Here is a 23674-nt window from a genome sequence, read left to right as displayed (position 1 = left end):
ACTAGAAAGAAAGTTGCAAAGAAGGTTCAGCCTCATCTTTTAGCCTTAAATAATGAGAGTCTTCTCTGACAGTCAATAGTCTGACAGGTAACATGCTTAACCAAGAAAAAGTAAAAATCAAGCAAAACAATGCTCTAAATTTTTGATCCATTGTTTAAGCTTATTACAGAGCTTGACCATTCTGGCCTCAAGTTACTAAATAGTTTGGTTTGTCTAATGGAGACAAAATTAGAGCTACGATGCAAGTGTTAACCAAATGGATAACAGACTGGCAATGAGGGGATACCAGGTGTGTTCCCCTAAGGCTACAACACTACATTGCCAGTGACCATTTTCATCCCTGCAAGTAGTCCCAAAGCTTTTCTTGACTGCTTCATTTTCAGTCTAGTGCATGATGAAATGAAGATTTTCTAAGTACACATGGCTTTCAGCACTTGTTTTGTATCGATTCAGTCTTTTACCACAGTCATCTCGCTTTGGTAACTGATAGTTCAAGCTCCAGGTGTTAAATAAAGAATTTGGATAAGGTCATTTCTGTCTCGTCACCCTCCCCACCTGTTCAGCATCTGATATGTAACTTACCTGAAGGACTGAATGGCAGCCTCTAACCACAGGAAAAAAAAGGATGGCCAGTAGATCCTGTTGTGTTTGATTCATGACCCACTTAACAAGTGCTCTGGTGAAACCTCAATTCATTTCTTTAGGCCTATTTCTTATTTCTTACAGCACAATCTGTCTTATGGCTCAGTCAGCCCCATGAGGCAAACCCTGGCAGTCCCATCTCCCAGCCCATGCAAGTATGAGGAGGAGGAGGAGGAGACGAGCTGCAGACACTGTCAGTCAGCCCAAGGAACATATGAAACATCCCACTGCTCAGTCTCAGGCACCAGAAACATCCTGTATGTTCACACTGACTCAGCCTGCAGTCAGACAGGGAAGGACAGAGCAGCCTTCCCTGGCTCTCAGTGGACAGAGGGAGGCAGACGTGCCACTGCCCAAAAGTCCCCGAGTCAGCACTGGTGAAGAAACACCTTGACTGCCTCACAGATCAGTCAGCACAGCAACCTGCTGTAACAAGTGCCACTGAACACACACAGGCTTGTTTCTACGGGAAAATATTGCAACTACACACGCGGGTGAGCATTTTGTAAAACTGCCAGCAGATGATGCAGCCAACACTGCTGATGTGATCACAAAAACCTACGATGGTAAGAATTTTATATTAAAAAAAAAAAATGTAGTCCAAATCAATTAGAACATTAAAAATGTATGCCTCAAAATTCCAAGGGGATGAACAATTTTACATACAAAAGCCCCCAAAATGAATGAGACTGAAATTTCAAGAGGCTCTTATAAAACCAATAAAAAGTAGCTACAGTAAAGGCTGGCCTATTTGTGGTGTTTGGGGGATTTACTTATATCCCTTTGCAGACTGCTTCTGATTTTTATTGGATTTTTCACGTTATTAACAGATTTATCCCTCTCAAAAAAAAACCAAAAAAACAAACCAAAACACTACTTTTTTGCACAGGCCTGAAATCAAAACTCGAAGCGAGGGCTATAGAGCTCCCTGCAGAAGGTAAATAAGCAGAGTAGTGAGACGAGACTATCTCCACCTCCTAGCAGGAGCCAGAGCTTACAGCCTCACCCTTTTGACAGAGTCCATAATTGGGGGCAGCAGCCTGTGCTCCTGTGGTGTGAAGTGCAGGGCGTGCGGCAGGCACGGTGTCCGGACACCTCTGTACCCGGGGCTGAGGGGAGAAGCACAGGCTGCTGGGTGGCTTGTGAAGAAGAACAGGGGAGGAAGTCACACACACCAGCCTTTCTGAGCTTCCTGCCTCACGGTGATCTGTCCTCTAGCTAAAACACCAGAACAGACACAGCAGCTCTGCTTCTTCAGTTGGCTACCTGGGCATCCCCAGTGACAATGGTCACCTCTTTGCAGGATGGGCTGAAGCTGAAATCCTAAGGGGATGGGACATTAATCATAGAATATGCTGAGCTGGAAGGGACTCATCAGGATCATCAGGTCTATGTGTATCATCAAGATATGTGGATAAACAACTTGGTGTCGTGGTTTTAAACTACTAACTAAGAAAATTACTTACTTCTTGCTGTGAGATATGGATTAGAATAAGAGCAAAACAGGCATACAACTTAAAAGGGGAAAAAAAAGAAAGTTTATTGACAAACCACAATAATAAGAACACCAGAATAAACTTCCAGAAAAACCTTTCCATCCTCTATCCACCTACTATTCTCTTGTTCACATGACAACAGAGACAAAAACTCTGGAACTCTGATGGTTAAAACAGTCCCAATTCTTGCTAGTCTTTTTACCAATCTTTATAGAGAAACAGAAGTTTCTTCCTGTTAATTTATGGAGTTTCTCACAAGAAAACTATTTTTGTTATAGTTTTCTATTGCCCTAATGTTAGCTGTCCAGAGATGCTATTATTAGAGTTCACTCCTCCCATTCTCACATCACTCTGAAGTGTGTATGGGCCATGCGTCTAGAGATAGCATTTTTAAGGATAAGTTATTCAAAGGCAAAAAAAGAAAAAAAGTCTTCTTCATCTGTTTCTGTGAGCTTCACCAGAAAACAGTTTTCTCATGGCCTCTCAGGGCTTCAAATCTCTCAACAGTTTTCTCATGGCCTCTCAAGGCTTTTAATCTCTCAGTACTTCACTATACTATAATTACTCTTTACTCAAATTTACACTTTGAACACTATTCCTCTCTAGATCCTATATCATGAATTAAAGGAGTTCTTTTCAGGACTTCATTGTCCATCTCCATAGTTTTAACAGGGAGATATTTCAGCTTAATTAAAGCATCTTCTTAATTCTCTACCTTCCTTGAAGCTTCTTTTCTTTCCTGTCACTAGTAGTTTATAAAGTCTCTTTTCATGTTGATCTCTCTCTCTCTCTCTGGATAAAAAGATTAATCCGCAAGTCTCATCTGGGTAATGAAAGAGTTAAAATCTTGCCCAGGCTTTTGTAGATGGTTCGGAGATCTCTGCCGAACAGGAGCTGGAGCCGTCTGTGATGGAAGGTTCCTCATGGCTGCTCTGGAGCGTGTGGTCGCTGTTCCAACCTGCTGCAAGTCCAGGGCTTCCCTCTTTCTTCACTGGGCAGTTTCTAGTGAATGTAGTTACAGCAAAACCTGCAGCCGAGCCAGAGATCGGCTCGGCCCGGCCCGGGGAAAACCTTCCCCAGGCCCCCCCCATCTCCCGGCCGGGAGACGGGGCAGGCCCGGCCCCATCCCCGCCCGGCCGCATGGCCTGGGCAGGGACGGGAGGCCTGGAGCTCCGCCACCCTCCACAGCCAGAAAACAAAGAGAACCCAGAGAGCTCTGGTTTTACATTTTAAGGTAGGGTTCACAAGTTGATCCCACTTTTCAATGGCCTAAACTGCTGTCAATTCCCAGCAATGACCGATAATTGGTCAGGAGAAAAGACTCCAAGCACTTCCCAGCAACTCCAACTCCCTTAAAAGTAAAGTAACTCCATGACACTTGGATAACATGATTATTCTGTTATATATATTATAACACATAACATATATTATTATTATGTAATATATAGCATATATTTATATTCTTTCTTCACGGCAAATATTTTTCCTGTTAGATGACTTCACCAACAGAAAATCAGGGCCAGATAGTGGTATCAAGGCATTACTCACATGGCTGGTTTCTGACCCTCTTTGCTCACCACCTGGCACTTTATTTGTGAATTGACATATTCAAATGAATTAGGGCTGTGGTTCACAGAACAGGACTTCATGCACAGTGTGAAAGAGGATGGAATAATTTAGAAAAAAAATGAACCACTATAAACAATGTAAGCTATTTTGACCTCCTCCAGCCCAAATGAAAGGATAAATAGTGCAGTGTTTGGTAGTACACAGCAAAACTGATTCTTAATTGCTACATTTTCTTCAAGGCTTATATGTAACAAATGGATAAACATTAAACTATTACTTCAAGTACATTACAGAAAAGCAAGTTTCTTCTTTTCTTTTTTTTTTGTTTAATTTTTCAATGTTCATTCACAACCTTTGAAAGCCCTAAGCTGATAGAAGGAAAGGACAGAGGATTTGGAGTTCAAATTGTTGAAGTTTTGATGTAAGGATTTGAGTCTAGTACCATTCCCATTGCCTAATTTCATGATCTGCCCAAATGTGCAGAAGATATATAATTTTAAAGTTTGTGGTCTAGTAAGAGCAAAGATCAAATAACTCTTTCAGAGGTGTGACTAGTCTCCTCTGAGGGGAGCTGAGTGACAATGAAGTAAATAAGGGATCTAGCCCTGTCCTCAGAAAATATTTTAATGGTAGCAGGATTAAGCCAGAGAGTGAAGAATCAAGAGAATGCCTTTATTAGTGAAGTGTTAACTGCCCTGGCAGTACACATAATGCTGAACAAGGATGAGAGGAGTTGGGTTTATCACCAAGTCAAAACCAGCAGCTCAGTTTGACTTGTGGGAGGGAAACAAATGGTGCCTGCAACCTCCAGGTGATGTTCTGCCTTCTGCAAGAAACCTCTCCTGATCTGTCCTCAGAAGAGCAGTTCCAACTTGCTCACCCCTTGGGATATTTGCACTGCTGAACCCTGGATTGCCATAAAGGGCTGGTAGTAAAGTAAATAAAATTAGCTGCTTCCCACAGAGAACTGAGGCACAAATAAAAATGAAAATGAAAAGCAAAAATATAAAATAAGGAGGCTTTTTTTATTTTTGGGTTTTTTTTCCTGTTGTTTTTAAGGAGAACCTAGGAAATAAAGCAGCATGAGGGAAACAAAGGCATTTTCCATCATGAATTCTTGAATGCTGTACACATGATCTCATTGGTAATGGGTCAATGCCGCCTGTGGTGCCTTGGGCAAGATGGCTGTGATATATAAAATGCTTCTAGTGGCTGTTGACATTGCAGAAAGCTTTTATTTCTCTCTCTAGCTTTTTTTTTTTTTTTTCTTAGCTGCATCTATGTCTCCATCTTAAGCCTATAAAAATGAAGAACTTCATAACAGTTTGTTGACCTAATAATTGTGTATTGAACCATTTATCACAGGTATACAATCAACAATTGCCACACTGTTAATAAAGAGCTGAAAATTTAAGCACTAATGAGAACATTCATGACACATTGTCATCAGTAGTCCTGATGTCAGAGACAAATGAAACCTCGGGGGCTTGTAGCCATCAGCTCACACCCAAACCACCTGAAATCAACAGAAAGGCACCCTTCCAGAGCAGAGAGAAAATAGGGAGTGGTGTAATAACAGAGAGGGTCTATTTGCTTTCATTAGTTCATTCCTCAGAAGTGGGCAGAAAAAAATAAGGATATTTTTCTATCATTCTCCTTCTAGAAAAAACGCTGTTTCATACACCCAGTTTCCTCAGAGAACTACAAAATCCTAAGAGGACTCAGCTGAGTATCCTAATGCTTCTAAACAGGTCATAAGCAGTCATCAGTTAGTATTTTGCTTTTTGCTACATGAGGAGCAACAGAGGTTGATGTAGAAATGTCACAGAGAAGAAAGCAGCAAAACTGTAAAATACACCTTCATTATAGCATATATATATATATATGATCATGATTACTGATGGCAAAAAGCAAGTGAATTTTCCAGAGTGCTAGTGGCATTTCAGTTTCCTTCAGGTCATTGCAACACAGAAATTTCATATATAGTAAGTAGATAGAGGTGATTTTTCTGTTTCCTTTGCTTTCTCTATTTAAATAGTAACTCAGAGAGGAATAGACTTGATATCACTAGAATACAGCACAGAAAAGAAACCGTAATATCTGCATATTTTATACTTCATCCTTTTCTGGACTCACTGTGGTTCCCATCAGTAAACAAGGAGACATTAGATGACATAAATCCATCATTATTTATTTTTATTGTCTATTACTTATTGTAGTTTACTTACAATTCTTAAAAGTAATTCAAGATACCATTTAAAATTATCTATACCATGAGTTTTACTGCACTATTCTCTCTCCATACATTACTATATGTGGGTTATAATACACAGGCAGTGAAGAATTTGAGGCTAGACATTTCCCAGGATATTGAGCTCCAAGGAAAATGGTTGATGTCAGAAATTTCAGAAAAATATACTGCAAAAAACACAGGCAGATTACCTATTACTAAATATTTTTTTCTTCCTCTGTGATACATTAATACTTTTCATTGTATTTTGTCTTCTCTGTATGTACGTGTGTGTAATAATACTTCATACTATGAATGAGACATAAAGATATAATTCCCTTGCAAAAGTCAGTGCCAAAGTGGCACAGTAAAAGTCAGTGGCTGTCAGAATATTTGCTGCACAATACTGTTTTTCGTGAAAAGTACCACTGCAAACAGTGACTAAGAGTAGTCAGACCAATCAGATATTTCCCCCAAAGTGCAGCAAGATCTTATTTTTCTTTTAGTAAACAGCTTCTAATCAAAGAAGTAATAAACTTTCCACACAGAAAAAAAAATAATAAAAAAACAATCTAACAAGTAAGTCAGAAAAGCAGAAGAGCCCATAGATTTAACAGGAGCCACTTCAAGCAGATCCAAGCTCTCTGACGAGTACTTAGTACTCTGTGAAAGATCTTAAGGAGCTATAGTCACCCCAGTTTCCCCAGAAAAGAGACAAAAAAAATCTGTAAGTCATGGGAACACCAGCCTTTCTCGTTTAGATTCACTTCACTCAAGATTTGGCCCCAGGAAAAGAGAAACTGAACACAATTACTTGGCCTCACTTCAAAGCTTAAACTAGGTGATCTAGTGACAACTCTAAGTCTAAAAAACAGAATAGCCTCTATTTTTTTTGTCCCTTTCTAAGCTCCCTCCTTTTTTTATTCTGTTTCTCTCCCTCCGTCAGCTTGCTGCATCTATCCGTAATTCAACAAAAGGAATAACAAGAAGCTCTGCTAATGCATAGTGTGATCATATGTGTGTGTACATACATCTTTCCTCCAACCAGAGCCAGAAAAAGGGATGTGCAAAAGGCATTCTTCAAGTATCCTGACAAAAACAAGCATAGGGTGAAATTCAGCTTCATAGGATAGGTGGTAAGTTAAAAATAGAGCCCATGTTACTATAGAAAATACAATTCCATGTGTTGTATCTGTTACAGTTACCTGTCTTTTTTGTCTTGAATTCTTTCCCTTTCAAAATAACAAGGAGTCAAATAAAATTGAAAACACTCCTAAGCCACTGAGAAAAACCTCATTGCTCACTGGATGGTGTTTCCTTTCACAGAAGCATTACTAGTGTGCCATCCTTGACCACTCAGCAATGGGGTGCAACAGATGATGACTGCATTCTAAAAGGTATGTCCTGCACAGAAACTGAATAAATAGGTGATGAAATGAATGACTGATTCAAAAAAATAGTAATCCAAAACACTGGTTTATTTCTGTCCCACACCCTACATAAAATCAGCACAAAAATAAGGATAGTACCTTGATAATCCGTAACAGGAAATACCTTCCCCACAGGCATTGTTATTTTGTCTGCCTCAAGTTATACTTCCTAATCTAGCACAAGTGAAATTGGTGAAATAAGGGTAAAGAAACAGCTGAAAATGTTAACTTTTCAGTCCAGGACAGAAAACCAAGGCCAAGTCTAGCTTCTACAAAATCTAAAATGCAAAAAGGAAAAGAGCAACTATAATATTAATAATTAAAATTGAATTAAAAGTTGTGTAAGTTAAGGCCAAGAGAATATTTTTACTTTATAAATTTTTTATTGTTTTTGATCAGTTGGAACCACAGAAGGCTTTGAATACAGAAATATGCATGTAAATGAAATAGTATGTACTAAGATGTCCTAACTGAGGACATTTTTCTTAATAAACCATAGAAGTTGTATAATTAATGTAATAATATATTAAAGACACAAATAAGTAATGAGAATTATGTTTAAGTAACTGCTGCGTAGGCAAGGGTCCAAGAGGATTAAAAACACAACCTTGAATCCAGATTCTCATTTTGTCAATGCCACAGCAATCACGGCAGAGTTACACTGCTATGAGGACCACAGCCATACAGCCTCAGTCTGGCTCTGGGTTGTTGTGGTGTGGAAAGACTCAGTTTGACTTGAACTGTCAGAATTTCTCGGAATTTCCTCAAGAGAACCTTTATTCCAGAAGAAAAAAGGCAACAGTCACCCTTAGATTAAGAAAGAGCATTGGTTTTCCATTGCCTCCAAAGGTTCATGTCAAGTCATATGCATAAAAATGAGGGAGGAACAGTGAAGAGCTCTATCTCACAAATCTCCCTCCTAAACTCCTTCTGTGATGTTTGAGTACCCTCTCCACACCCACAGCAAGGTTTGTTACAAGTCTCAGAAAGGCAGGCAAGAGGCAGAGCTGGAGGGCTCAGAAGAGGCAGTCCCCATGCTCAAAGTGCTTGATTGCAAACCTCAGTATTTATCCAGCTCTTTAAAGATGAAAGGCAGCCTCTGATCATTACAATGAAATTTAATGTGTAGACTTCCTTATAACAGATGGTGCCCGATGCACTTTTCAAATGTACATTATTAGTATTTTGGAGCATTAGGCAAAATTGATTTTGTAAAAGTCTTACCCCTGCTGTAACTGTAACCCACCACATCCTCTCTGAGAATTCTATCCGAGAAAGCCCAGTTGCAGAGGATTCCTCACAAATACTCTGAGCTCTGTGCAAGCAGAAAAAAGTGTCTGTCTAGAGCTGTCACCACAGCAATTATGGATTAAAGATGAGGTCTGAAATCCAACTGCTAAAATACTTAAACAGTGTTGCTAGCAACGTTTATATGGTAATGAGAGTTTGACGCTTCATAAACTAACAACACAAATATTTTAAGTACTCGGCAGTAGGAAGGTCAAAGTGCCAACTAGGCCATGAGAGAAGGAAAGAAGGAAGGAAGCAGTAGTATTAAAAAGAATTATTGTCTGACAGTGAATCCTGCCCATCTGAAGCACAATTTCACAGACACTACGAGTGTAGCTGCTCCTCTAAACAGCTGGACACATACAGTGATCCTGAGAAAGTTATTCCCTGCTGACAAAAGCAGGGTCAGTCGGTGGGAAAACAATTCAAACTTCTTGGCTAGTTGGACATACTCTTCCTAAATAATAAACTTTATCTTCAAGGGCTCTCACACATATCTAAATGGACTCCCCTTGGAAACTTGTCATTATGTGGATGAGTTTGTACTCTTTTGTACTGATGCTGTAATTTTCCATTGTTCATGAAAATATACACATAGATCTCACTTGCAGTGTCTAAAAAAAAACCCAAATCACATTAAGATGTGCTTCATGTCAACATTATCTCTAGTGACACTAATAGTGTCTTTCAAATAAAAATATTGCTTACATGTAGGTTGATGGCTTCATCTCACAGAGCTGAGGAGTTAGGCTACACCCCTTTTTAGTATGATCCTCTTGTGATACCTCAAGGATTGCAATTACAGTAGTGATATGCCATGAATGAAGTGTATGCAGTGGATCTGAGATAACCATGCACCCTTGACCTTGTGCTTTTGAAAAGGAAGAGATAGGTGACAGACTTCAGGTGGCATATTCATGTTACCTGAAAACATGTCCTTATTTTACATGTAAGATCTGTCTAAAAAAACCCTCCAGGCATTTGATATTCCTGGAACAGAAGGGTTACATGGGGACTTAGGGGCAACCTGCCCCTCCCAAACAAAAGCAAATGGGAAAGAAAAATGAAACTGAATGTGCAGAATTATTCTGAACAGCAATGTAAGGAGCACAATTTTGACATGTACAAAGGCTGTGTTTATTATCCCCTGGAGAGAAGATGAGTGGAGAAGCTGACATTGGTTGCATAGTGACATTTCAGGATGGAAGAAGGCATATAGCCAATTAAGTCTAGCATTTGTAACCTGTAGTGCTTTTCCCCTCAAGTGCTTATCTAACACTCTTTAGAATATGTTCACAGCTGCAGCTTCTATTTCTGCCATTAGTAAACTTTTCTACTCTTCCTTTAAAGGAACATGCTCTAAACTTCCTTCCTGGTACATTTTTTTAAGGATTTGCAGGATCTAGGCCCCCAAATGAAATGCATTTTTTGCTACTTACTATTTTCAGCTCTCTTCTAATTTTAAATTTCCCCTTCCTATTTTAAAATGAATTCACTGTCAGTCCAATCAGTGCTTATTTATTCATTGCCCTTGGATTTCAATCTTGCATTGACCAGGCATATTTTTTTCTAGTGTTATCCCAGATGAAAATGAAGACCAAATACAGTATTTGTCTCTCTTATTACATTTGCTGTCTCTCTTTTACTGTATCTACAACAATTTACCAGCTCCCTAGTCTTCTGGACAAGATGTTTTCATAGAAGTTGACTCTTAATTGATGCAGTTATGCATTATTCCCTTGATCATCAAAACATCCTTAGCCAAGATGTATGTTGTGAGGGTATGTGTTAGGTAAATTTTAGAGACTCAGAACCTGAAATAACTCGAGAGTCCAAATCACTTTCCCCTTGAAAACAGTGAAACTACAAACCAGGATGCAACTTGGAAAGATTCACAGGCCCTACCTTGCAAGTTTACTTTAAATCATAGGCAGCTGCTTCAGTGCTGAAGAATCAACAGTAAAGCAACATGGGACAAAATAATTGTAATGAGCGGTAGAATCAGCTCACACTAGCCTCTTTCAGGACTTATCTTTGGAAAGCACAGGCTGATAATTAGGAATGTTGAATTAACACAAGGATGAGGTACCTGGCTATGGCTACTCAACAAAAAAATGGTAGGGTTTTGTTATTGTTGTTTGGAGTTTTTTAACCCAGCTATAAAAGATAATGAGATAAAGCCCTAGGTATTCATCTTCTGACAGTAAGAATCATTTGTGTGAAGGACTAAGAAGATTAGAGTAGATAAATGCTTTTATAAGAGCATTGTGGAAGTGTGCAATAGACCTTACAATGTATGCTGATATTTTAAGATACTTTACAGAACATTTTAAGGATGTTCTTATAAATTGCAATGGCTCTTGTATATGAAACTGTGTCATCTGTGAGAGCCTATTTCAAGAGATTATCTTCAAATTTGCTCCTACTTACCATTGACAGTAAATTGCTGCTATTAAACAGATTTCTATATAAAAAAAAAAAAAACAGCCTGTGATTTAGTCCTGGTGTAGGCTGTGATCTTTCATTTGGGAACTGTACAGACAAGTGTATGGGGACTAATACAACAGATCCATATGCTTTTAGACTCTTTTGTGTAGAATACACTCCATCTGCACCCTCAGGACTTGATAGTATTTTTAGAAAGCATCCCCTATATTTGTTCCAGAGCTACTGCACTTGTAAGGCAACACACAACATACAGTGAATGAGCAGTTTCCTGCCTTCTGCACCAGGCATGTTGGTGCTTTCAGGGGTCTCATTTGTCCATTATTTCCTTCTGCATGTTCACTGTTTTCCTCAGTCCTTCTTTCCTGTTCCAGCTACAGAGCAAGTAACCTGAAGCAGACCTTGTCCCTCCTGAATTTACTCTGCCCTGTCCTAAGCCATTCTCTGAGTTAAATTTGCAAGGAAACCAATCAGTCTGCCACCTGTCTGAAACCAGGATGGAAAGCAAGTATTTCCTGAACCTTATCAATAACTGTTAGATACAACTGGTATCACGAAGGCAAAGATGCTGTGTGTTAATTACCCTTAATAACTCATCACTGTTTGCTCCCTTGCATCAACACCTTTTGGAATTACAGTTCAAGTTGAAGACTAAAAATAACAGAGAATGCACAATTAAATTGCAAAACAGAACACATGTTGATACCCTCAAACATCCCAGCAGGTCCTATATATGTTTTGTGAAAACAAGTTCATAGAGGAATTAAATATTAGCTCTTTAACTACAGGGAGTTCCTGTCACTCTTTGTCTCTCTTGCCAGAGATGCTAAAGACCGACCATTTCTTTGACCAACATGGCTAATTAGACATACAGCAGGGTAAAGAATAAGGAGGTTTATGAGATCCTCAGCCTCTAGGCTGAACCATAATGACAAGTAGGTCTTTAACTTACTAGTACACTTCTGGAGTTTGTAATGGCTTCGTGGCCACTTATCCTCCCACTAGCTCGGTTGATTTTCTTCCATCCAGATTTTTGTTGTGTTTTGGGTTGGACTCAATGATCTCGAAGGTCTTTTCCAACCTAGTAATTCTGTAAGTTCAAAGATATCCCCAAAGCCAGAAATGGCCACTCCAGTGTTTTGTTAACATAACGGGTAGTGTTTCATGGTTAATTAACTTTAATTTTAATCCATAGGAAGATACAACTTGTAAATACATGTGAGAGCTAGTGTCAGTTTCAAGGATGACAAAACATAACTGCTTACTCAAGTTTGTTGGTGTAGTAACTTTTTTGTTTTGATACTAAGGGCTTAAGATTTTTTTCTTACAGTGATGATTCCATTGCAGATTTGCCTCAAATTGACCTCTTCAAAGCTGATTGTCTTCAACTCAGTTCAAGGCTATCACTCTGTGCCTTCACTCCTCATGTGAAGGGAATTATCTATTTATTTACATAATCTTGCCTGCTCCTTCATGAATACAACCCCTTCTTAAGGACCTGCACACTGCTCAACTTCTCTCCTTTGTAGTGTCAGATTGCTGACTCTCCACTGCATCCCAAAGCTTATCATTCCTGTGCTGCTCAGACTCCTTCATTTCTCCATCCCTCCCCCTCCGATTTTCTTGCATTAGGCTGAAGTTTCCCATGGTGTTTTTACAAGCAGTTCATTTTAAAGACAAAAATTACAGAAGACCTTTATTTAAGAAAATGGAAGGAATAAATATAACAGGGATGAAACATTCATGTCTCCTCTTTTTAATTTTTTTTGTTTTTGGTTTCTCATCTGGTTTAAAGCCTTGTCCTCTTGCTTGAGGAAGCAGTAGAAGTCTGACTCTTCTATTAAGGTTGTTTTGGCCATCCTTCCACACTAGATTTCAAAATATATCCATGATCCATTCTTACACTTACACATGATCATCCTATAGACCCTGCAACCACCATGCAAATAGGCCTAGGAGCTGAGGGGACAGATCTACTATGAAAATACAACAACATTATAAGTTGTTCCCAGGAGTCAGAAGTAAGGTGACAAACTCAACAAAGTGACACCTTTTGAACTCCTTATATACAGAAAAATGAGTATTCCTCCTCTCTCTTAGAAGCTTTTATTGGTCCTTTCCAAGTACAAATGGAAAAATGAGGGAAGAATGCTGAAAATAGATCACTGAAGATTTTTTCTACAAACTCTTCAATAGGATGAGATCATGTAGAGCTTTGTAAACCTGACCTACAACTAGGGCAGTTGAAAATCAGATTTTTTTGCCCTGGGAAAACTAGGGCTACTAAAACTTGAGATATCTCTGGCTCTTCCCTAAGTATCAGCAAGGGACTTTTGACAGTCAAACTAAATATTAATAATATAGTGTGAATTGATACAAATCTTACTATAAACACGACTATATTTTTCACTAGTACCTAGATATAATAACGCTAATACTGGCATCAGTTGTGATTTTTTTGTTGTCAGTTGTTGGTATAAGGCCAATAAATATAGCCACCTACTGCACTGCTTTTAACCAGGAGTTTTTTTGCAAACTGGATCAGAGAGCAAGCATTAAAGTGCTAAAATTAGTTTGTGCTGCAGTAGTAGCAAATTAAAAATGGTACACTGTTACACCAAGCAGTGTATAGTTCTGCCAATTGATTTACGAGCTCAGGAGAAAAAGAATTTATCACCTGGCATTATCTCTGTCCAGATTTAATGGCTGCTCTGTCATCAATGCACAAAAAAATTATGGAAGTTGAAAAATGTCTTTTCAAAAGACAGGGGCTGTTTACAAAGGAATGCTTCTCTCTAAGATGCCTTAATAAAATAATAGCCTTGGTGGCCTAAATCTTACAAGCACAATGAGAAATCTATATGGTGGTGGCTTTTGGCTCCAGGCAAATGTTTTTGAATTCATGGCCAAATGGCTAGAGGACTGTCACGCCACCTCCAGCCGTGAAAAACATATTAAGGTCTGGACTGTCTGGCATTTTTGCTGCCCCTTTGTGTCTACCAGTAGCAGAAATTTAATGGCAAACTGAGATCCTTTGCTGAAGTTCAAAATGACATGTTCGCTATTAACTCAAAGTCTCTTTTCAAAAATAAGAACTGACAAAGGACAGAGAACTACTTTGGTTCCAGTATTAGAAGTCACAGGAAGAAAGAAAAAGGGAAAAAGTAGTTCTTGATTTATGGTGAGGCTTAATCTTGAAAGATTAAAAAAAAAAAAAAAAAAAGAAGGAAGCGATCAGACTACCATCAGTACTTTAATGTAAGAACCAGCGCCATGTTTCACCTCAGAGGTGATTGCACTTCAGTGACAGATGAATGGATGAATATGTCCCTCTCTAAAGTATGCTGGCTGCATTCACATGCTTTCTGGATTAGAAGACAGGTTATAAACAAAAGGGTTTATTATAATGGCATTCATTTGAAGAGAAACAAGGATAAGTATGTATTCAGGAGACCATAAGGAGTTAATCAGTATTACCAGGTTCTACTCTTATTGTACTCCCTGATATAAAAATGATTTGAGTGTCTTCCACTTTCACTGTCCCTAGGCACTCAAAATCACAAGAGTTTTAATTCATAGTCTTACAATAGACAATTCATGCCCTATTTACTGCTCAGAGTCCACAAAACTCATTGATGGAAAAGTATCAGGTGATTCAGATTTTAAAAAGGAAGATGAGGAATTCTGAAGACTTTGTTAAAACCTAATGAAAATGTTGGATATTATTAAATCCTAGGGAAAAAAAAAAGTTTCAATATCACCTCATTTAAAATTATGCTTAATAAAAACTACAACCAAAACTGTAAAATTTAATATCCAAAGTCAGCGAAAATACTTTTATTTCTAAACTCTAAGCATATTTTTAGAGCCCACTAAATTCAAAATCTGCTTAAGATCACATAAATTGCTGCGGTCAGGATGGCAAAACTTAATTCTGTTTTATGGTTTTGCTGAGTGGTATGCTGCCTCACTACATAGAGGACCTGAACTTTGCTACTGGCCACTCTATTCTTAATTAGAACAGAGTCTTCCTCTCTGAACACACTCAGACTTTGGAAAAGATCAGCTTTGGCATTAGCTCGTTTCTAATTACAAGTCATACAGTCTTAATGGAATACAGCCAAGTGCAGGACCCCTCAGCTGCCTGTCACTATACAATCATTCATCTAAAATTAACTTTGGGAATGGACATTTAATTAAAATATATTTAAAAAATGTTAAGATACCTACATATGGAGATGAACTTTTTTTTTTTAATTTCCTCATTTTAGGGAAAGCATCAGCTAAGCAATTAGAGGCACCACCTGAAACTACATCTTAGAGACTGAGTCATAAAGGGTAATGTAGAAAATAACAGTTTGTTAGGAATGACTGGAGGAAGACACATTTCAATCCACCTACTAGGGCCTTAGCTCAAGTCAAATTTAAGCACTAAATTCAAACAATTCATAATAATGAAAAACTCACTAATTTCCCTCACATAGTCACCGTACTTGAGAAATGCATTACGCTTGATATTTTGTATCTAGAATTATGTTGCTACCATAGGCACTACAAAAAAGGGACTGAGTTCCATAGCCTTATGGCAGTAAAGGAAACTTAAATCACCTGTATATGTATTTACTATTTTCCATTTAATTTTTTTAATTTCAAAATTTGTTGCTATTCAGCAATCTAACCTCAACAGATTTTGCAACCAAACTCAAGAAAATTTTAAAACCATAGAAGTCCAGTAATTTTAGAAGAGCTTTGTGTTACACAAGAACAGGCATCAAACTTATCCTACATCCTACAAACTATCGCTTCTATTGCAGAACAAGACTATATTACATACAATTCTCAAAAACAATACCAGTATTTTCTCTTCCAGTATGCAAGCAGAAAATCAAAATATGTCTTTAGTTCTCAAAGAAGAATACAATAATGCAATATAGTAATGAAATTGTCCCAGGACAGCATATTGGGACACATCCAACATATGCAGAGTCTCTCCATCTCCAATTGGGCTGGTTGGCCTTTTATACAACTCTGTATTAAGAAACCCTCTTTAAAAAGCTCTTCCTATGGAGTCTTTAGATGTGAGAGTTTTCAATTCCATGCAGCAATGCAGTGCAATACAGTTTGGGAAAACACTCCAGATCCTATTAAATGTAGATCTGCTCCAGGGGATTGGGAACTAGACCAATGTGGCTGTGCTTGATCATAGGTTTATGCAGTGATCAGGGTTGGAAGTTTGGGAAAGTCAAACAAGCACCCCCATAACCAGTTCTTTTTCTTTTCAAGCGTATGTCCACCTTTCTACTTACAATCTGTTACACTGGAGGGATAGGATGAGCATCTACTCTGTTGCTATCTGTACTGCCTTGCTCAAGGGCAACCCAAAAATCCTGTCCCAAGAGTGAACGAAATCATTCCACTTGAAGCTGCAAACACCACTGGAATTTGGAGACTTTCTATTGCAAATAATGTAAAATATCAAGAATAGCATTTCATGTTGCAGCTGAAGAGTCCCAGTGCACTTCACACTTCCAAGCTCTTGACTTTATATTTGTAACTGAGACAAAAAGACCCCATAGGTCCCTGCTGGAATATCAGTTGAATACTGTCACAGGAGAAGGTAGAACGACCAGCTAACAAATGAACCACTGACAAGTGCAGGAGAAAATGTATGCTGTTTGTACATAAACACAAATAAAATGCGTAGGCACATTAATGGGTGTTTGTGCATCTCTCTGACATGCATACACATGTAATTGAGACATCATTACCACAATCACAAGGGGCATGAGTTAACTGAACTCCCACACACCTTTTGATATAGAAAGTCAGTGTTTTGGAGTAATTAGTGGCTAATTTGCATTGACACGGGTGTGCTTGGAAAGTTACTGAGGGTCCCTGATGTGCTCTAGCTCACTCGGTTTCAGTAAGGGTAAGGGCCACTGAGTCTGTGCTGCTCTTATTTCTGTAAGAAGAAAGATGTTTCAAAGAGCAAGTAATCTCCAAGCCTAGCTTTTCATCTCAGTAGTGAACATTTTGTCTGACCTTTGTCATTTTACATCCCACACCTTTTGTTATTTCTGGGCTTTTCTGAGAAGCCCCAGCAGGAGAAGAGGTTACAGTGCCATAAAAATACTACTGTTTTTGAATAATTTATTTCTAATTTCTGCAATTTAGAACATCTCTCTGTGCTGTGGATCCTACTTTCCCCTCCCCCATTCACAAGCAATATTTCATTACTCCACTCTACTCTAAGGAAAATGTTTCGGCAGCCAGCTTCCAACAGAGCTAGAGCCTCAGCAGAATGCTAAGGTATCCAACAGGGCAACCCCCTACATTTTGAGAAAGGAGTACAAATGATGAATGTCTTTGTAACTGGACCAAACATTATCAGGAGTGCATTTACAGGAAAAGGTACAATCAACATTTTATTACCCAGATTACTAGGCAATAAAGATAGACCAGGCAGATATAATTTTTCAGTGTACCGGCTCAGGGCCAGAGGGCAGCCATAGCACAGTCCCTTGAGTCTCCTCCAATGAGCCCCATGAAGGTAGTTAAAACTTTTATATATCTCTCCCTACACATATATTTATGTATTAAAACTTGTGATTGTTTCCCAAATTAATTCAGCTATGTGTTGACCAGGCAGACGTAATGTATGATTGCAGAATGGCCTTGCACTAGGATGTCTGAGCATTACTGAAGCTTTCTTCCATTCCCAAGTGTTTCTCCTGCTTCCATGCATTTTACCATCCAGCAGCATCCTCCATTTTTTAACACAGCATAAGTATTACAATGAACAATGTTCTTCAGAGTTGAAGCTTATCTGCTATCACTAATTAGCTTACAAGGCTTCCACCCCAAGGGAAGCAGGAGGTAGACCTGGGAGTTAGTGACTTGGAGATTAAATTCATATTACACATGTGGATGCAATGTATTAAATATGTATTTCCCAATGCATTCACAGGAAAGTACCAAAGAGATTCACACCACTACTAATGATTACTTTATCAGGACTAAGACTCTAAAAGGAACAAGAGAAATATTTTAAATAGCAATTGCCCTCCTAGAAATTTGGATAACCGTTGATACCAGTTCAAAAGTTCAGTGTGCTTCTAAATTCTGCAAAGAAGCTTTTTACTGATGATGGGAAGAGAGAAAGAGGCAGGGAGGAGAAGAGGTTGAAACCCAAAGTGGCATGGATCAAAGCAGCAACCCTGAATATGCATCATGGGACAGGAGTACTCAAAGGCTTAACTGGGGATTTCATTACTTAGGAAGATAAGTCAGTAACTGACAAAGTATCAAACCTTTAGTTTTGGTACCTAATTCCCACACAAAAGGATCCTAACATTGGGATATTCCTAAATGCTTGGATTGTTTCTGCATTTATCACTTGGCACTTCCAACATTCTTAGCTTCCCACTGAAGAGCCAAGGCCAAGATTATGACAGTCTGCAGATCTATGCTAACAAAGATCTTTGCACAAACCCTGTTAAAAGTGGCTGCCTTAACAAAAACATAACCATTAGAAACCACCCTCCATCATTCACACCATGCACATATGAACTGCTTATTCCCCTTGTGAAAGGTATTGTGTATATTTCCACATTAATCTTATTTGATATTACTTGATAGCCATCCTTTTAGATTGCTTTATTCCTAAGAGCAAAAACCCAGAACACTTTAGGAAAATTCTTTGCCATAACTAATGGTACAGAAGTATTTCTGCCAGGATACCAAAAATTATCTTCCTTCTTCTCCTGCCTCTTCTGTTGTTAACAATAGAATCAGAGATCTTGTTAAAGGAAGGTCTTATACTTCATCAAAGTAAACTCTGACTTGTCAACACTGTTCTTCCTCTAATACTAATTAATAGAAATTTAAATTATCCAAGAAACACAATTATTAAATTATTTGTTTCATCTAATTGCAAAACTTCCAAAAGCTCACTTTTCCAAAACACTGAATCTCCATTGAATACAAAGCCATGTAAAAAGATAATATTGCATTATTTTTTGTTATATCTCTGGAACTTTCTCCCTTCTTATGGTAATATGCCATGAATAAAGTACAACTGCCAAACTTAGAAGAGTTAAAAAGCATAATTTTCTACAGAGATGCACTATTATAATTTTTTGTTGTGTTGGTTTTGATTAAATGATGCCCAAAGTTAAAAAAAAAAAACAAACATGGAGGATAAATAATGGGGAGAATTGGTGAGCAGACTCTGTAGACCCAACTGCGCTGAGTCTGAGAGTGCCAACAAAACTCTGCAGCACCACTGGCAGAATAAAATATTGCCCTGAAAGAGTAAGGACATGACAGGCTAAGCATGGCTGCCTTAATCCAAAGAGTGTTTAAGTAGCCTGGGTTGGTGGGTACTCCTGCTGATAAGCTGTCACAGTTGGAAGATCCTAGAAAAGAGTGAACAGGTATGGAAGCAACTGGATTGCATAGGAATTGGATTGCAATTTTTTCTGGCTGAAATTTGTCTCTTTGAAATTTCTCACCATGAAGCAGAAGTAATCAAGTCCAGAATACTCCTGGCTGTGGTATATCATAGTTTTTTTGGGGTTTTTTTTTGTTTGTTTGTTTGTTTTCCAAATAAATTGCAGGATGCTCTTAGAAGTACTTGTGCAAGTAGGTCATATGAGGTCTTTAACCCTGTTACACATACAGCTACAAAAGTTCTTCTCATCACATAATTTTAGTGGTGGATTTTGGTTATGCATATGAGAGAAAAAAGTGAAATAATAGTCTTACGTTTCTTCCACTGTTTGAAATAAGTCTGAAAAAACATCTCTCAGTACCAAAAAGAACTTTTCCAAGAAAAAAATTTCTAGCTTTAGCTGAAATAACACAAAAGGCCTTCAGTGATTCCTATGGAATACCCTGGGCTAGGCTCTGCTAATCCATAATGTTTAATTTTTCTAACTCTGTCACTGGATCCAATTTGAATATCTAGAAATTGAAAACTTGAGTTATCCCAGTCTCAGTTACAGCTTACAAGAAGCCCTGGGGAAGCCAGGTCTTTAGAAGAAGTCCTGCTGCATTGCCTATAACCAGCAAAAAATTGTAAGGAAAAAGGTTGCAGAGGAAACCGTGAAAATGGTACAAAATATAGTTAATGTGGCAGAAATATGATTATATGTAACTTCATTCAGCTTCCTGTTCCTTAGTTTTTTTGCTACATTTCTCAGTCACAGTGGCTTTAATATTTCTGCAGGATCTGTGCTTTGGTCAATGTAGAGACAGTTTGAAGAGTCATTCATTACTGTGGTGTGTATTCACAGGATATGGCCTGTCTCTCTGTTCCTAAAACAGAGTGATAAGTTTTTCCTGGCCTTTTCTACAGCACATACCCATGGCAGGGCCTGAGAAGGAGTTAGCATTCACAGCCTGCAAGTCAGGCAGAAGCACTCCCTATGTTCTGAAGATGGGAAATGAGGGCACAAACCTGACTTTAGACTCCACAGCTGAGCACTTTTTTTCTAGTGTGCCCAATACCACCATCACTTATGTTCATAGTGCAACTCCAAGGAATTCAGCTGAAGATGCCCCCATCTTCGACTGTTAGTGGCATGCAAGAAACAATGGTGGAAAATTCCTTGCTAGCTATGACAAGAATGACCTGAAATCCTCTCACTTAACGTCATACAGGATTTCCATCACAGAAGGAGGAAGAAAGTGATTTTCTACAGCCTGATACTCTAGGATAGAACCCAATAAACTATAATTTCTTTCCTTGCAACTGCCTGATTCACTAAGCATACTTAAAAGAACATCAACAACAAGCAAAGCACTTCTGGGGAATAATTTCCTTTGTTACATTTTCCTCACTTCTCTTTTAGATAGGCACATCCTAAATACAAGTCAGAAATCTTAAGAAAAAAGGTAGTGTTTGAACACACAAGTAGGCCACTATATTAAGTGTGTGTGCACTGGAGCACATGGAAGTTGTACTAACAGATTGATTCTGACATTTTCTAGTTTTCACACATCTCATGTTTTTTTGTTTTTTTTTTTTTTTTTTGCTGTCTTTTCACATGGATCTATTTGTTTATTTGCTTGGAACTGTGCATGTGTGAGGTTGCCATGGTCTTTAAGAGGGTGAAATACGAAAGAGAACTTATCCCAAGGCATCAGACTGTTCGACAGTAGGGTTATAACCTTCGTATGATTCACATGAACCTCTGCTGTTTCAGATGAAAGACTGATAGCAAGAACAGCCTTTCGTTGTTAACACAGATCAGGCTTAGAGGTCAAAAAGATTAGCATTATTTTTGTGACTTTTTTGAATATTGTAAGGAAAAGTCTACATATATCATGAAAGACAGTCTTGATCAATGTTTTTCCCCAAATCTAGGCAAGACTCAATTTGGAGCAATTTCATACTTCATATTTGTAGGCATTCTCTCACTAGAAGACTAGAAGCTTTGGGTACTCTCAAGGAGACGTGGCCCTTCCCACAAGGACGCATGCACTCATCTTCATAATCCTCTTTTTCCACATAAGTAGATGTGCTACTTGCTCCACCATGACTCCCTTTCATGTATATCTCCTTCTCCTATAGCAGAAAAAATGGATATATATAGATGATATAGATGATAGATAGATAGATAGATAGATAGATAGATAGATAGATAGATAGATAACCTTGGTGTTGCCAGAAGACCTACAGGGAACCAAATTATCTTTTATATGACAAAATATTTTAGATTGTACTAGTTTACACTCGGCTGTTTGCAGACTCTCATCTTCATCACATAGAACTTATTAAATTGGTTTTTTAGTAGATTTTCTGCAGCACAACCCAAACTAGAATAGTCTTTTCCACAAGAAAGCAAGAAAAAGTACTTTTGGACATAGTGGAAGTGGGGATTGAAATTCAGATGATATTAACCAACACACACTGTTGGTTGGACTGTCAGGCTTGTTATTCCTGTTTTTCCTATTCCTCTTTGTTAAAGGACTTTTTTCTTTAAAAAAAAAAAAAAAAAAAGGCAAAGAAAGGTGAAACTTAACAAAAAAAATACGAAATCAACCCCTATCCCAAATCCCCAACAACTATGTTATCATGCCAAAACCTGTCTGAACTCTGTCTGCTCTGTGTTACTGGTACAGATTAATGATTTGATAGATTACCGTTTTAACAATTTCAAAATTATAATCCAAACCACGTCAGAATTTTAAAATCACAGCACAAAGTTATATAGGTGTCCTTATTTTGTTTCTCAGAGAAGCTAAAGGTCAAGTCAATAAAAGGTCAAGCTGACTAGTATGTATTGAGATAATATTCTTAGCCTGTCACAAGATCGATAATTGGTGTCATTATTCATTTCCTATAACTAAAGAAGTTAACACTATTATTCTAAAAAGAGAGTAGAAAGTATATCTATTTCCTGCCATTCCTGTTTTATTAGAATTGAAAGTTTTGAATTCAAAACAGTAAAAGAAAATAACATGTTTTGAATTCAAATCAGTAAAATAAAATAGCCTACTGAAATCAAACCCCAAATGTTCTGTTCTTATACAGACAAGATATGACCATTTGATTAATAATATTTTGGAAAGATATAACACTTTTTCCAGAGTTTAGAATATAACATTGAAATGTACTGGGTTTTGCAATAAATTCATCTTAGTGATTTTTAAAGTTATAAATGTGTGAGATCCTTTTTACACCCTTAATTCCTGAACACCCCATTTCTGTTGGTATTTTTTAAAATCATTACAGGTAGTCAGAGGAACACTATGGAACTGATTCTCCAGCACTACACATTTGCAGAGGTATAAAATTATAATATAAAAAAAAATGTATATTGAGTAGTAGAACATCAGTCTTAGGAGGTGCTATTCCTTTCCTGTTTGCTTTGCTTACTGTTTAAAAACCCAAAAAATAAAATTCCTCATTTCCCAAGTCTGAATGATCCAGTTTGATCCAAGCCAGCATGCAGCCCACCTAAGTGCTCACCCTCTCATAGAAGTTTCTGAGGTTTTTTTCTGTATTGTTCACTTTGCTTCAACTAAAGGTCACACAGGAGTGGCTTGCCTACACTTAAAAAGATTTCTTGGGAGAGCTGTATGTGCCAACACTGCCAGAGAAGACCAAGTTTAACACTGTCAAAAGCTTTTTTTTGATAATGTAACCTAAAATAATCCCTCACATGGCACTCTGCAAAGAAGGAGGCAGAGTACGAGTGTCTCTGGTAAGACACAGATATGCATAGTTGCATCATATACAGCTCTCTGGGTGGTAGTTTAAACAACAGAAGAATTCATATAATGAATTCATGTGAATTCATGTGATCTCAGAAAATCACAAAACTAACAACAAGCCAGCTTTGCAAGACTGAAGTTGAAATTGTATACCTCTGGAAGGCAATGGAGTATAAGACTCAAAATAATGCACAGCAGCTCTATAGAAGATTGAAATGTTTGGGGTTTTTTTTTTGCTGTAGATAACAATCTGTATGAGATTCAGAATAAGCAAATGTGAAATAGTGGGAGATGAAAGATGATAAATGCATTGTATTGAATACTAAAAAGATAAATGCTCTCCCTGCAAT

The 23674-nt window shown here is 38.0% G+C and overlaps 1 protein-coding gene across 4 annotated transcripts in view; it reads left to right on the top strand.

The window, feature by feature from the left end:
• The first annotated feature begins 2934 nt into the window (after positions 1–2934).
• LOC147654929 (uncharacterized) overlaps positions 2935–23674 on the top strand; it is a 48691-nt gene continuing 27951 nt past the window's right edge. For 2 of the 4 annotated variants that reach the window (XM_086877964.1, XM_086877965.1), the window contains exons 1-2: positions 2935–3372; positions 7264–7334. In XM_086877964.1, the coding sequence (XP_086734090.1) occupies positions 2969–3372; positions 7264–7334 (475 nt within the window). In that variant the 5' untranslated portion in view covers positions 2935–2968. Of the gene's footprint in view, positions 3373–6883; positions 7074–7263; positions 11142–23674 lie in introns of those variants that run through there. The other 2 variants (XR_015283467.1, XR_015283468.1) reach the window with 2 other exon arrangements.

This window comes from Cyanistes caeruleus, chromosome 2 (assembly GCF_971803275.1).
Source record: "Cyanistes caeruleus chromosome 2, bCyaCae1.hap1.1, whole genome shotgun sequence".
NCBI lineage: Eukaryota > Metazoa > Chordata > Aves > Passeriformes > Paridae > Cyanistes > Cyanistes caeruleus.
Note: the sequence above shows the minus strand (reverse complement) of the source record. Positions and strands in the feature narration are given on the sequence as shown.